The 12,377-nt window shown below is 39.8% G+C and overlaps 1 protein-coding gene across 1 annotated transcript in view; it reads left to right on the plus strand.

Annotated features, from left to right (window-relative positions):
* Positions 1-11,033: 11,033 nt before the first annotated feature.
* Positions 11,034-12,377, plus strand: part of LOC311146913 (chemokine-like protein TAFA-5) — a gene marked incomplete at both ends in the record, with an annotated part of 125,072 nt that continues 123,728 nt past the window's right edge. Inside the window, one exon of the mRNA XM_084183539.1 lies at positions 11,034-11,124. Within this exon, the coding sequence (XP_084039665.1) occupies positions 11,034-11,124 (91 nt within the window). The remainder of the gene's footprint in view (positions 11,125-12,377) is intronic.

Here is a 12,377-nt window from a genome sequence, read left to right on the forward strand (position 1 = left end):
CTAGGGAAAACATTGGATATGTTGGAATATTTATGCAACATATTGAATAATGAATCAAGTTTTCCCAAAACCTGGAAGATGATTCAAGAATATCACAGAGAATCTATAAAAATATAAAAGGATTTGCTTTCAATATAAACATACAGTACGTGTCCTACACTAGCCTATAGGCTGACTGCCCAAGGTTTGCTTACAACTACTGTTTTAGAAATGAAAGGGATTGGTATGGAACAATGTTACCCTTGCTTGGCAATATAGGCTATTTGCAAAGATCAAAATCATTTGTATTTTCTTTCTTTCCCATTCTCATTTTTAAAATTATCAAATTGTCAAAACTTCCAGTAATAATACTTGGAAGGGATATCAAACCCTAGACCACACTGATTATTCTGTTTGTATCTACTATTGTTGTTCCTCAGGTCCAGGTTTCAGAGACTGATGTGGCCATATGTGGTGGTCACTGTGAACATATTGTTCTAACTTTACTTTATAAGGACGAGTATTCCATTTACCTTTGATGTTTGGGCAACATTGAATTCCATTTGTTTTATAAAGGGCTTTTAATTTATGCTCCCTTTGTGTTGCTTGGCCCCTTTTTTTACCCTCAGAACAGCCTCAATTTGTTGGGCCATGGACTCTACAAGGTGTTGAATGCATTCCACAGGAATGCTGGCACATGTTGACTCCAATGCTTCCCACAGTTGTGTCAAGTTGGCTGGATGTTCTTTGGGTGGTGGACCATTCTTGATACACACGGGAGACTGTTGAGCGTTAAAAACCCAGCAGCGTTGCAGTTCTTGACACAAACCGGTGCACCTGGCACCTACTACCATACCCCGTTCAAAGGCACTTAAATCTTTTGTCTTGCCCATTCACCCTCTGAATTGCACACATGCACAATCCATGTCTCAATTGTCTCAAGGCTTAAACATCCTTCTTTAACCTATCTCCTCCCCTTCAGCTACACTGATTGAAGTGGATTTAACAAGTGACATCAATAAGGGATCATAGCGTTCACCTGGATTCATCGGGTCTTTCTATGTCATGGAAAGAGTATGTTTTGTATACTCAGTGTATGTGTGCCAATGTGGAGAAATAAGTGGGCCCTCAAACTGAGTGTTTTAACAACCCATTGTGAAAACATGGTTAATTTATGGATAATCAATTAAGAATAATATTTATATTGCTTACACTTGATGTTGTTATTTTCTATAGAAAATTATTATAACAATACCGTTCAGGATGGAAATCATTAAAATACCATTGAAGCAGCACATATTTAATTCACGGCAAATTGTTGGAAATAAGTAGGTTTTTTCAACCCTGTGCAATCAGGTTTGTGTAGTTAATGAGGTGTCTTCCTGGCTGTAAAACTTTGAGAAACTGATGAATATTCAAGAGCAAACAAACATAATCAGCCTCATAACACACCAACGTACGCCACTTAAGCTGCTGACGAATGGGATCAGAGCAGGTGAGACCTGAGTGGCTTATATTGACAACAAGAGAAAGAGAAGGGGAGAGAGAGGGGGAAGGGGATGCAGGAGAGGGGGGGAGAGAGAGAGAGAGAGAGAGAGATAGGGGGGGGGGGGTTTGGTGGTTGCAGGTAAAATTACTTCTCAGTGTATCTGTTGGTTTTTCTCAGGTTTAATTAGGGAGCTGTCTTGCTTGAGCTCTGCTGCTGATATGTTTCTATTAAGTATCTTGGACTGCAGGCTATGCTATACTTAACTGTATGTATTCAGAGACCAGTATGTCTAAGCGATTGGGGGGGGGGGGGGGGGGTTGCAAATCAATTTATAACATTTTTGACATGCGTTTTTCTGGATCTTGTTGTTGTTATTCTGTCTCTCACTGTTCAAATAAACCTACCATTAAAATTATAGACTGATAATTTATTTGTCAGTGGGCAAACGTACAAAATCAGCAGGGGAACAAATACTTTTTTCCCTCACTGTATCTAGGAGACATAACAAAGCTCACTATCTATACAGTGCATTCTGACAGTATTCAGACCCCTTGACTTTTTCCACATTTTGTTACGTTACAGCCTTATTCAAAAATGTATTAAATACAAATTTTTCCTCATCAATTTACACACAATACCCCACAAAGACAAAGCTAAAAAAATGTGTTTATTTATTTTGTAAATATTTTATTTAAATATTTTATTATTTCATTCTATTCAGACATTTTGCTATGAAACTCGAAATTGAGCTCAGGTGCATTCCATTGATCATCCTTGAGATGTTTCTACAACTTGATTGGAGTCCACCTGTGGTAAATTCAATTGATTGGATATGATTTGAAAAGGCACACACCTGTCTATATAAGGTCCCACAGTTGACAGTGCATGTCAGAGCAAAAACCAAGCCATGAGATCGAAGGAATTGTCCGTAGTGCTCCGCGACAGGATTGTGTCGAGGCACAGATCTGGGGAATGTCTGCAGCATTGAAGGTCCCCATCCAACCTGACAGAACTTGAGAGGATCTGCAGAGAAGAATTGGAGAAACTCCCTAAATACAGGTGTGCCAAGCTTGTAGCGTCATACCCAAGAAGACTTGAGGCTGTAATCACTGCCAAAGGTGCTTCAACAAAGTACTGAGTAAAGGGTCTGAATACTTATGTAAATGTCATATTTCTAAAAACCTGTTTTTGCTTTGTCATTATGGGTTATTGTGTGTATTGATGAGGGGGGAAAAAATGTAATCCATTTTAGAATAAGGCTGTAATGTAACAAAATGTGGAACAAGTGAAAGGGTGAAAGGGTCTGAATACTTCCCGAATGCACTGTGTATATACAGCTCTGGAAAACATTAAGAGACCACAGCATATTTTTCTTAAATCATCATCTCTACATGTATGACAGCCATTCCATTCCAGTGTCTGTTGAATTCCAACACAGGCACACCTCATTCTACTGAATTAGGTACTGATTAGGTGATCACCTGAACCAAATCTTATTTAACGAGGAAAAGTATAAAAACCACTGTTGTGGTCATCACTATCCTCTTGTAATAGGACCAGCTGGATGGCAAAAACAGTGCTAATAGTCCCTCAAAAGTAATATGAATAAGAAAATAACTATGACCATGCCAAAAGAGTTGAAAAGGAACGTTTTGAATGAGGAAAAGAAGGGTTCAATTCTGGCTTTACTGGCAGAGGGATACAGTGAGCGTCAGGTTGCTTCCATCCTCCATAAGAACAAGGTCAAGCAGCAGACATTGGGGACAACAAAGCTACAGACTGGCAGAGGGCGAAAACGACTCTCTATTGACCGGGATGACCGCCAACTCATTTGAATGTCACTCAACCACCGTAGGATGACATCAAGTGACCTTCAAAAAGAATGGCAAACGGCAGCTGGGGTGAAGTGCACGGCGAGGACGGTTCGAAACAGGCTCCAAGGGGCAGTGCTGAAGTCGTGCAAAGCTAGAAAAAAGCCCTTCGTCAATGAGAAGCAAAGAAGAGCCAGGCTGAGGTTTGCAAAAGACCATGAGGACTGGACCGTAGAGGACTGGAGTAAGGTCATCTTCTCTGATGAGTCCAATTTTCAGCTTTGCCCAATACCTGGTCGTCTAATGGTTAGACGGAGACCTGGAGAGGCCTACAAGCCACAGTGTCTCGCACCCACTGTGAAATTTGGTGGAGGATCGGTGATGATCTGGGGGTGCTTCAGCAAGGCTGGAATCGGGCAGATTTGTCTTTGTGAAGGATGCATGAATCAAGCCACGTACAAGGTTGTCCTGGAAGAAAACTTGCTTCCTTTTGCTCTGACATTGTTCCCCAACTCTGAGGATTGGTTTTTCCAGCAGGATAATGTGCCATGCCACACAGCCAGGTCAATCAAGGTGTGGATGGAGGACCACCAGATCAAGACCCTGTCATGGCCAGCCCAATCTCCAGACCTGAACCCCATTGAAAACTTCTGGAATGTGATCAAAAGGAAGATGGATGGTCACAAGCCATCAAACAAAGCCAAGCTGCTTGAATTGTTACGCCAGGAGTGGCATAAAGTCACCCAACATCAATGTGAAAGACTGTACCAAGACGCATGAATGCTGTGATTGAAAAACTGGGTTATTCCACCAAATATTGATTTCTGAACTCTTCCTAAGTTAAAACATTAATATTGTGTTGTTTAAAAATGAACATGAACTTATTTTCTGACCACTGCATCTTTTCTGTTATTTTGACCAGTTGTCATTTTCTGCAAATAAATGCTCTAAATGACAATATTTTTATTTGGAATTTGGGGGAAATGTTGTCAGTAGTTTATAGAATAAAACAAAAATGTTATTTTTACCCAAACACATACCTATAAATAGTACAACCAGAGAAACTAATCATTTTGCAGTGGTCTCTTATTTTTTTCCAGAGCTGTATCTACCAACTTTCACCGCTGATGCAGAAGTGCGACACTGGTGGATGCGGTGGATTGAGACGCATCCAATGCAAAAACAGATATCTAGTTGAAACTGACAGATTTCTATAGGGATTCTTTTGTTATATAACCTCTATGGGATCGGTGTCCCGTATACGGGACGGTTGAGCTAACGTGCCAGGACATAGACATGTCTTATATGGGCAGAAAGCTTAAATTCTTGTTAATCTAACTGCATTGTCCAATTTACAGTAGCTATTACAGTGAAAAGATGCCATGCTATTGTTTGAGGAGAGTGCACAACAACAACAAAAACTTATCACGGCAACTGGTTTGATACATTCAGCTCTGAAGGTAAATAATGAACTTACATTCAGTAATGTTGCTCTGATTTGTCATCCTATGGTTCCCAGAGATAATAAGTAGCATAGTTTTATTTGATCAAATCCATTTTTATATTCAAATGTAGGAACTGGGTTCTACAGTTTGAACCCCAGCTGTCTCTGGCTCAACACCCACCCCGCCCGGCCATCTAGATGTGTGAAAGTTAGTGTATTAGCTAATGATCCATCATGTATGACATTCCTGGGAGTGTGTAAGCTTACATTTTGTATTACTATATAATTTTTGTATGTTCTCTATAGTTATGTACTTCAAAATGTATCTATTGACCAATTCGGCACATTTGGGCAGACTTGATACAAAATAGTCCAGTATTGCAATGCTTCACTGGGTCAATCTGAAACTTTACACATACACTGCAAAATCTAAACTGCGCATAAACTGCAAAATTATATTGTGGCCTTTCTCTTGCATTTCGAAGATGATGGATGTCACGATCGTCGAACAGAGAGGACCAAGGCGCAGCGTGGAATGCGAACATACTTTTATTTTTAATGATCACACGAACAAAACAACAAAACGATACGTGACGTCCTTGGCAAAAGACACTAACCAAACACGGAACAAGATCCCACAACACACTGTGGAAAACAGGCTGCCTAAGTATGGTTCCCAATCAGAGACAACAAGCAACAGCTGATACACGTTGCCTCTGATTGAGAACCACACCGGCCAACATAGAAACAAATGAACTAGATAATCACCCTAGCACACAAAACACATAGAAACCATACACCCTGGCTCAACATAACAGAGTCCCAGAGCCAGGGCGTGACAATGGAACAAAACAATAAATAGAAAATGCATGTTTTTTTTGTTTGTATTATCTTTAACCAGATCTAATGTGTTATATTCTCCTACATTAATTTCTCATTTCCACAAACTTCAAAGTGTTTCTTTTTCAAATGGTCTCAAGAATATGCATATCCTTGCTTCAGGTCCTGAGATACAGGCAGTTAGATTTGGGTATGTCATTTTAGGCGAAAATTAAAAAAAAGGGTCCGATCCTTAAGAGGATAACTTAGATTCAAGCACAGGTGCTTCAATCGACTATGCGGTTTTAATACTTTGAGACTTGATTGCGCTGTTTGGAAGAGAATGAACTAACTACATAACTCAAATCAATATAAACTACAGGTCTTACTTTTAATTACTGCAAAAACAATCATTCCAGGAAGAGATTTAATTATTGTATCATATAACACCAACTCATACAATATTGAGGACCGCCCAACCATGTGTCTCAGTTGGGTGCACATCTTGAATTGAAGTATCTTTTTCTATTGTGTGTCTTGAAAATATTAATTTATTCTGGCAAAAGTCAAATCCGAGGGATTTAGTTTACTGTATATTTCATAATGAATATATTGGTTTCAGTGGAGCTATTGAACAGTACTTTGAAATGGTTTGGTAGACAAGTGTTTCACTGGAATTCTTCAAAGAAACCTCAACAGATCAAGCAGTAGACTGCTTTTCACAGTTTTTCATTTTGGGCAACACAAATTCAACTATTATTTTTGTACATTTTCTTGACAATAGACAACTTAACATTTCACAGACATGGATCCACTAAACTAGACATGACATTGGCTGGGACTTAATGCCCAACCTTCAACATAAAGAAAAAATACTAATAAAGACAAAAACACCAACTCAGATGTATGTACATACTGTACATACTGTACATTTCAACAAACATAAATGACATCATACTTGCTCAAACCTACATGTTCCCACAGTATCCATGCCTATCTTGTTTGTTCTCATAATAAAACATTTTCAAATGTTTCATCCTTTGGATATTTCTAGGGCTTGTAATACTTTATGCCAAATAGCTTCTGTAGCCCTAATTTTTTTCAATATTTAAATAATACAGGCTCAGGCAATAATAATGCATTTGATTCATCCACTGTCTTAAAGATGGAGGATAATATGATTTTCAGTTTTTAAGTAAAACATTTTTCAAAATTATTGACTAGAAAAGTATGGTTCAACTCTTATTTCTGTATCAGTTAATCAAACTGCTCCTCTGAATTCCGTAGAGCGATTCACCTGCAGTGGACTTCTAACAAGTGTTGAGACAAAAGCAGAATTGGACAATACGGCCTAATTAACTTCTGATCATGTTATCTTTCAAGCATATTGTCTACGTAGAAGATAATGGGGAATACCGTGAATTTAAAAGTTTTGATGCTGTTAGTTATATGGCTTTTATTGGCATGGGCCATAGTTTGGCACCGAACCGACGACCTGAACAGAACAGAGGACAAAGCAAGTAATGCCTCCCTTAGCTCCGGGCAGGGAGACACAGAGAGGAGAGAAAGAGGGAGGCAGGCTACAGACAGTACACTGAAATAAGGCTCTCTCTGTAGGACTCTAACCCTTGTTTCTTCACAAAACTGGACACTGTAACAAGGCTTTGTATCTGTACTCCTACTAATGCATTTACTGCAGAAACTTGGACTTTTAGTTTGTAAGTACTGTAGAACAGTGTAATAAGGCTCTCTGGACTTTCAATTAAGAAATACTGTACTTCAAAAGAGAAGGCCTATATTATGTGTGCTTGAGGCTACTGTGCAGCTCATGGATGTTTGACGTGTTGCACTGATGCAGGGTCAGTTATTTATCATTCCCTTAATAGGGTTAGGCTTGGGGGTTATAGGGTAATCTGAACCTATAGTCTATGGTTAAGGGCCATTTCTCAGCCAGGTCGTTCAAGATTGATGTCAAAATTGGATGTCTATCCATGTCCTGAGGACATCAGAAAATGCCTTCAAAACGGGCCACTAGGGGCAACAGTGAGCGCTATTACCATCAAGTAGGCTTGGGTTTTGCTAGGGCATCGTGGATGGGTGAAGGTTGTGTGTTCGATACCAGTTGTGGACACAGTTTTTATATTTTTTATTTTAACCCTATCCCAAACCTTAACCATTTGGAAAGAGCGCCTAAACTTAATCTTTTAACCCTATCCCAAACCTTAAGCCTTACCGTAACCATTTGGAATGTGTGCCTAATCTTAACCCTTAACTTTGTTTGGAGAAGTGAAATGATACAGAGCAGCAGGAGCAAAAAAAACACTTAGCAATTTGACATTTGGAGCAACTTCGAAATTTGACATTTAGAGAACGTGGATGAACATTTAATTCTGCTGTGAGACTGTGAGAGCTTGCTGCCATTTCTACCCTTGTCCTATAAATAACAAAGCAGAAGTGCTTTAGTGGCCGGCAATGACAGGGTTCACCATATTTAATGTAAGCTACGTTGCTACCAGCCCTCCCCTGCCCCTGGCACACACACACAACCCGCTCCCTTGGCAGACACCTTGTGGACAGGTCTCCATTAATTGCTGTCCCACTGATTGATAGATTACAGCTTGAGAATGGAAGAGGCTGGGAGGAGCTCTCTCCCTCTCTCTTTACTCTCAATTCAATTCAATTCAATTTAAGGGCTTTATTGGCATGGGAAACGTATGTTAACATTGCCAAAGCAAGTGAAGTAGATAGTGAACAAAAGTGAAATAAACAATAAATATTAACAGTAAACATTACACTTCCAAAAGAATAAAGACATTTCAAATGTCATATTATGTATATATATATATATACAGTGTTGTAACAATGTGCAAATAGTTAAAGTACAAATGGGAAAATAAATAAACATAAATATGGGTTGTATTTACAATGGTGTTTGTTCTTCACTGGTTGCCCTTTTCTTGTGGCAACAGGTCACAAATCTTGCTGCTGTGATGGCACACTGTGGTTTTTCACCCAGTAGATAAGGGAGTTCATCAAAATTGGGTTTGTTTTCTAATTATTTGTGGATCTTTGTAATCTGAGGGAAATATCTGTCTCTAAATATGGTCATACATTTGGCAGGAGGTTAGGAAGTGCAGCTCAGTTTCCACCTCATTTTGTGGGCAGTGTGCATATAGCCTGTCTTCTCTTGAGAGCCAGGTCTGCCTACGGCAGCCTTTCTCAATAGCAAGGCTATGCTTACTGAGTGTGTACATAGTCAAAGCTTTCCTTAAGTTTGGGTCAGTCACAGTGGTCAGGTATTCTGCCACTGTGTACTCTCTGTTTAGAGCCAACTAGCATTCTAGTTTGCTCTGTTTTTTTTGTTAATTCTTTCCAATGTGTCAAGTAATTCTCTTTTTGTTTTCTCATGATTTGGTTGGGTCTAATTGTGTTGTTGTTGTTGTCCTGGGGCACTGTGGGGTCTGTTTGTGTTTGTGAACAGAGCCCCAGGACCAGCTTACTTAGGGGATTCTTCTCCAAGTTCATCTCTTTTTAGGTGATGGCTTTGTTATGGAAGGTTTGGGAATCGCTTCCTTTTAAGTGGTTATAGAATTTAACGGCTCTTTTCTGGATTTTGATAATTAGCAGGTATCGGCCTAATTCTGCTCTGCATGTATTATTTGGTGTTTTACGTTGTACACTGAGGATATTTTTGCAGAATTCTGCATGCAGAGTCTCAATTTGGTTTTTGTCCCATTTTGTGAATTCTTGGTTGGTGAGCGGACCCCAGACCTCACAACCAGAAAGGACAATGGGTTCTATAACTATAACTCTCTCTCTCTCTGCAAAGGCAGCATCAAACATGGATGCCCTTGTTGTTAACACCTCCTCCACCCCCCACCTCCCCACCCACACCATTAATTAGCAGTGAAATAGCTGCAGGAGCCAAGTTATTGACACTGAAGTTTGTTTGGATGAAGTTCAAACCCTACGTACAGTATGCCAGTGGTGTCACTTGTTTATACTGTATATAGATGGATAGGTTGCAGAATATGAGAATTGGCACAGACCCATCAAGGGCTTTGGAAATGAGATGGACACTGTTTCGCAGGAGATATTGCATGTCATTGGCCTATATGCCCATATTCTTGTATTTAAAAATACTTTAGCTTGAAAGAATCTGTGCAAATCTGTCTTTGAAATATAATGTCTATAGGCTATTAAAGGCACAGCTGGGTGCTAGGCATATTGCCCGTAGGCTATAATTGAAATAGAAACATATAGAAAAAATGCATTGAAATTCCATTGGATATGCCCTAATGTATTACAACTGTAGTTCTCCAAATGCAGAATAGGGACACTAATTAGCGAGTTTACAACGAACAATGCAGTGTTTTCAATCTGCCAACCAGCCCCGTTCCTCCTCAATCCCCTCCACGCCTCTCCTCTCCTCAATACCCTCCACGCCTCTCCTCTCCTCATACTGCCTCTGTGAATTCGCCCGAGGAAACATATTTTGGGGGGAGTTGTTGTGACGTCACTCACCGGGAGAGCACAGAGCAGGGAGAGAGAAAGGCGCGTCTGTAGACTGTATCTGCGGTTGCCTGACGAAGAAAAGCGGCAAGCCCGAAGAACTGGCACGGAGTTCAGGGATGGTGATGCCGATATATACTGTGTCATCATCATCACTAACGGACAAATGTATCGAAATCCTGAGGTAGAGAAAGAAACTAAACCGGAGACGGTCTATTGCGCGTTTGGTTTTGGGTTTTTTATCCGATAAAGGTCGGGAGTTATCGCTTCCAAATCGAAAGAGATGCGAGCATCTTTCATGATCTACATGTAGAAGAACTAAGAAGAGAGGTATCCACAGAACGAATGCACGGTGAGCTATCCCTGTGCGTAAAATGGCAAGCGTACTATCTGGCGGAAACTAAACGGATATATAGCCCTCCTGCATAGTGACATGGTGGTGCTGCCTGCTTCTGAGTCTATTCCTGCGCGGGAGTTGTGTGGAACATGTACTGGAGGAGAGTGGTGATCAGCGCACCGAATTAACGTATTCGCGCGCAACAGTCAGAGAGAGGGAGCGGAGAGAAAGCTGCTGGTGAGCCTGCCGTGACCAAATCACTGACGCGGGGGTGAAGTGGTAGTGGGAATGCCAGCACTTCAAATGATGGGGGTTTAACAGCCCCGCGTCATACTGGATAAACCAACAGTTCAATTTTGACCCAGCACTGTGTCCTTTTCCACGGCCGGGATCATCTATTTTCCCCCTTCAGCTGACGGATTGACTAGTATTTTTATTTGCCCCAGCTATTTCCGAATCGAACTAAAGGAGGGTTTCGTTTGTGTATTCCACACGTGTTGTAGCCTATTTTCTCTCTTTTTTGGGGGGGGTGAGAAGCATTGCGCTGGATGGGAGCAGAATGGAAGGCTGTGTGTGTCACTGAAGACTTCTGGCTTCTCTCCTCGGGTGTTTGAATTAAGCAGTCGCCACTTGCCAGCCAGGATGCAGCTTCTCAGAGTTGCCTGGGCTTTAGCCGGAGCGGCAATCTGTTGTTTTGTCATTCTTCTCATCCACTCACGCTTGCTCAAAGAAGGTAATTGTTTATGTAACTGATTTCAGACCATTATATAATGGTGTTGTCATATTACATAGCTCCGTTTTCATGTCACCTGTCTGTACTGTAGCCCACTCACTGTCGTTCTGGATAAGAGTGTCTGCTAAATGACAATATATATATATATATATATATATATATATATATATATATATATATATATATATATATATATATATATATATATATATATATATATATATATATATATATATATATATATATATATATATATATATGAAGTCTCATAGCCCTAGATGACATCAGATAAGAGCCTCGTGCAGAATGCGTCTTTGGCTCTCATGCTTAATCAACTTTGCCATGGCGTAAACCTGCTGGATTTTACGGCAAATCCAAAAAATACAAGACAATTCGATTCGACAATATGAATATCTATCTTTTCGATGAATGTGAACAATTCCATGGTCTGATTATCACCAGCAATGCTTTTCTACTGGTTAATGTCAACAAGTTATAGACCTACCCAATTGATCCAATTATATATATATATTTTTTGTTGTAATTTACGCACAAAAATTGAGATAAATACATTAATACTGTATATAACGTTAACATATGGGTGGTAGTATGCCGTTTCAATAGATAGTGTGATTTATAGTTGAGTTCTTCAATAGATGGCACTATAGTCTAGATTTAGGGTAAGGCTGAGGTCAAACCCTTATTATTTCCTCCTATTAGCCTGCTGTGATTCTTGTTGTCATGCCTTGTGCCATGGCCACTGGATACACTCCAACCCTGCTAAACATTCATTCATCTTATGGTGAAACTCTAGCTACAAATCTTAGTGTTGCCCTCTGCTGCATTGTAATTTGGTTTTTATTTTGGCCTGCATTAATGTTGTTTATAAATCTAAAGGGAGCCGTTTTTTTTACTGCTTTTAAGATAATTAGTTGGTTTTCATTTGCACACATTCTCCAATAGTTTTATTGATTAAATGTTTAATGACCTCTGGCAGAATTTGCATTTTTTTATTTATTTTTTACAGCCACCACCATTTCAAGCTGTCACAAGTTGTGGCAGCTTGAAATACTGTACATAGCCTATATGATTGTATTTAGTCATAACTCATTAAATGAACCCTCAAAGTAGGAATCCAATGTGTTTGCATTGAATTCAGACATACTTAAGGTGGTATAAAATGCCTCTGGTAATGTGGTTTAACCCAAAATACCACTGGATTTCACATTGGTAAAGCTTTGAATAGACATTCT

This window comes from Coregonus lavaretus, assembly GCF_964263955.1.
Source record: "Coregonus lavaretus genome assembly, chromosome: 19".
Classification (NCBI taxonomy): Eukaryota; Metazoa; Chordata; class Actinopteri; order Salmoniformes; family Salmonidae; genus Coregonus; species Coregonus lavaretus.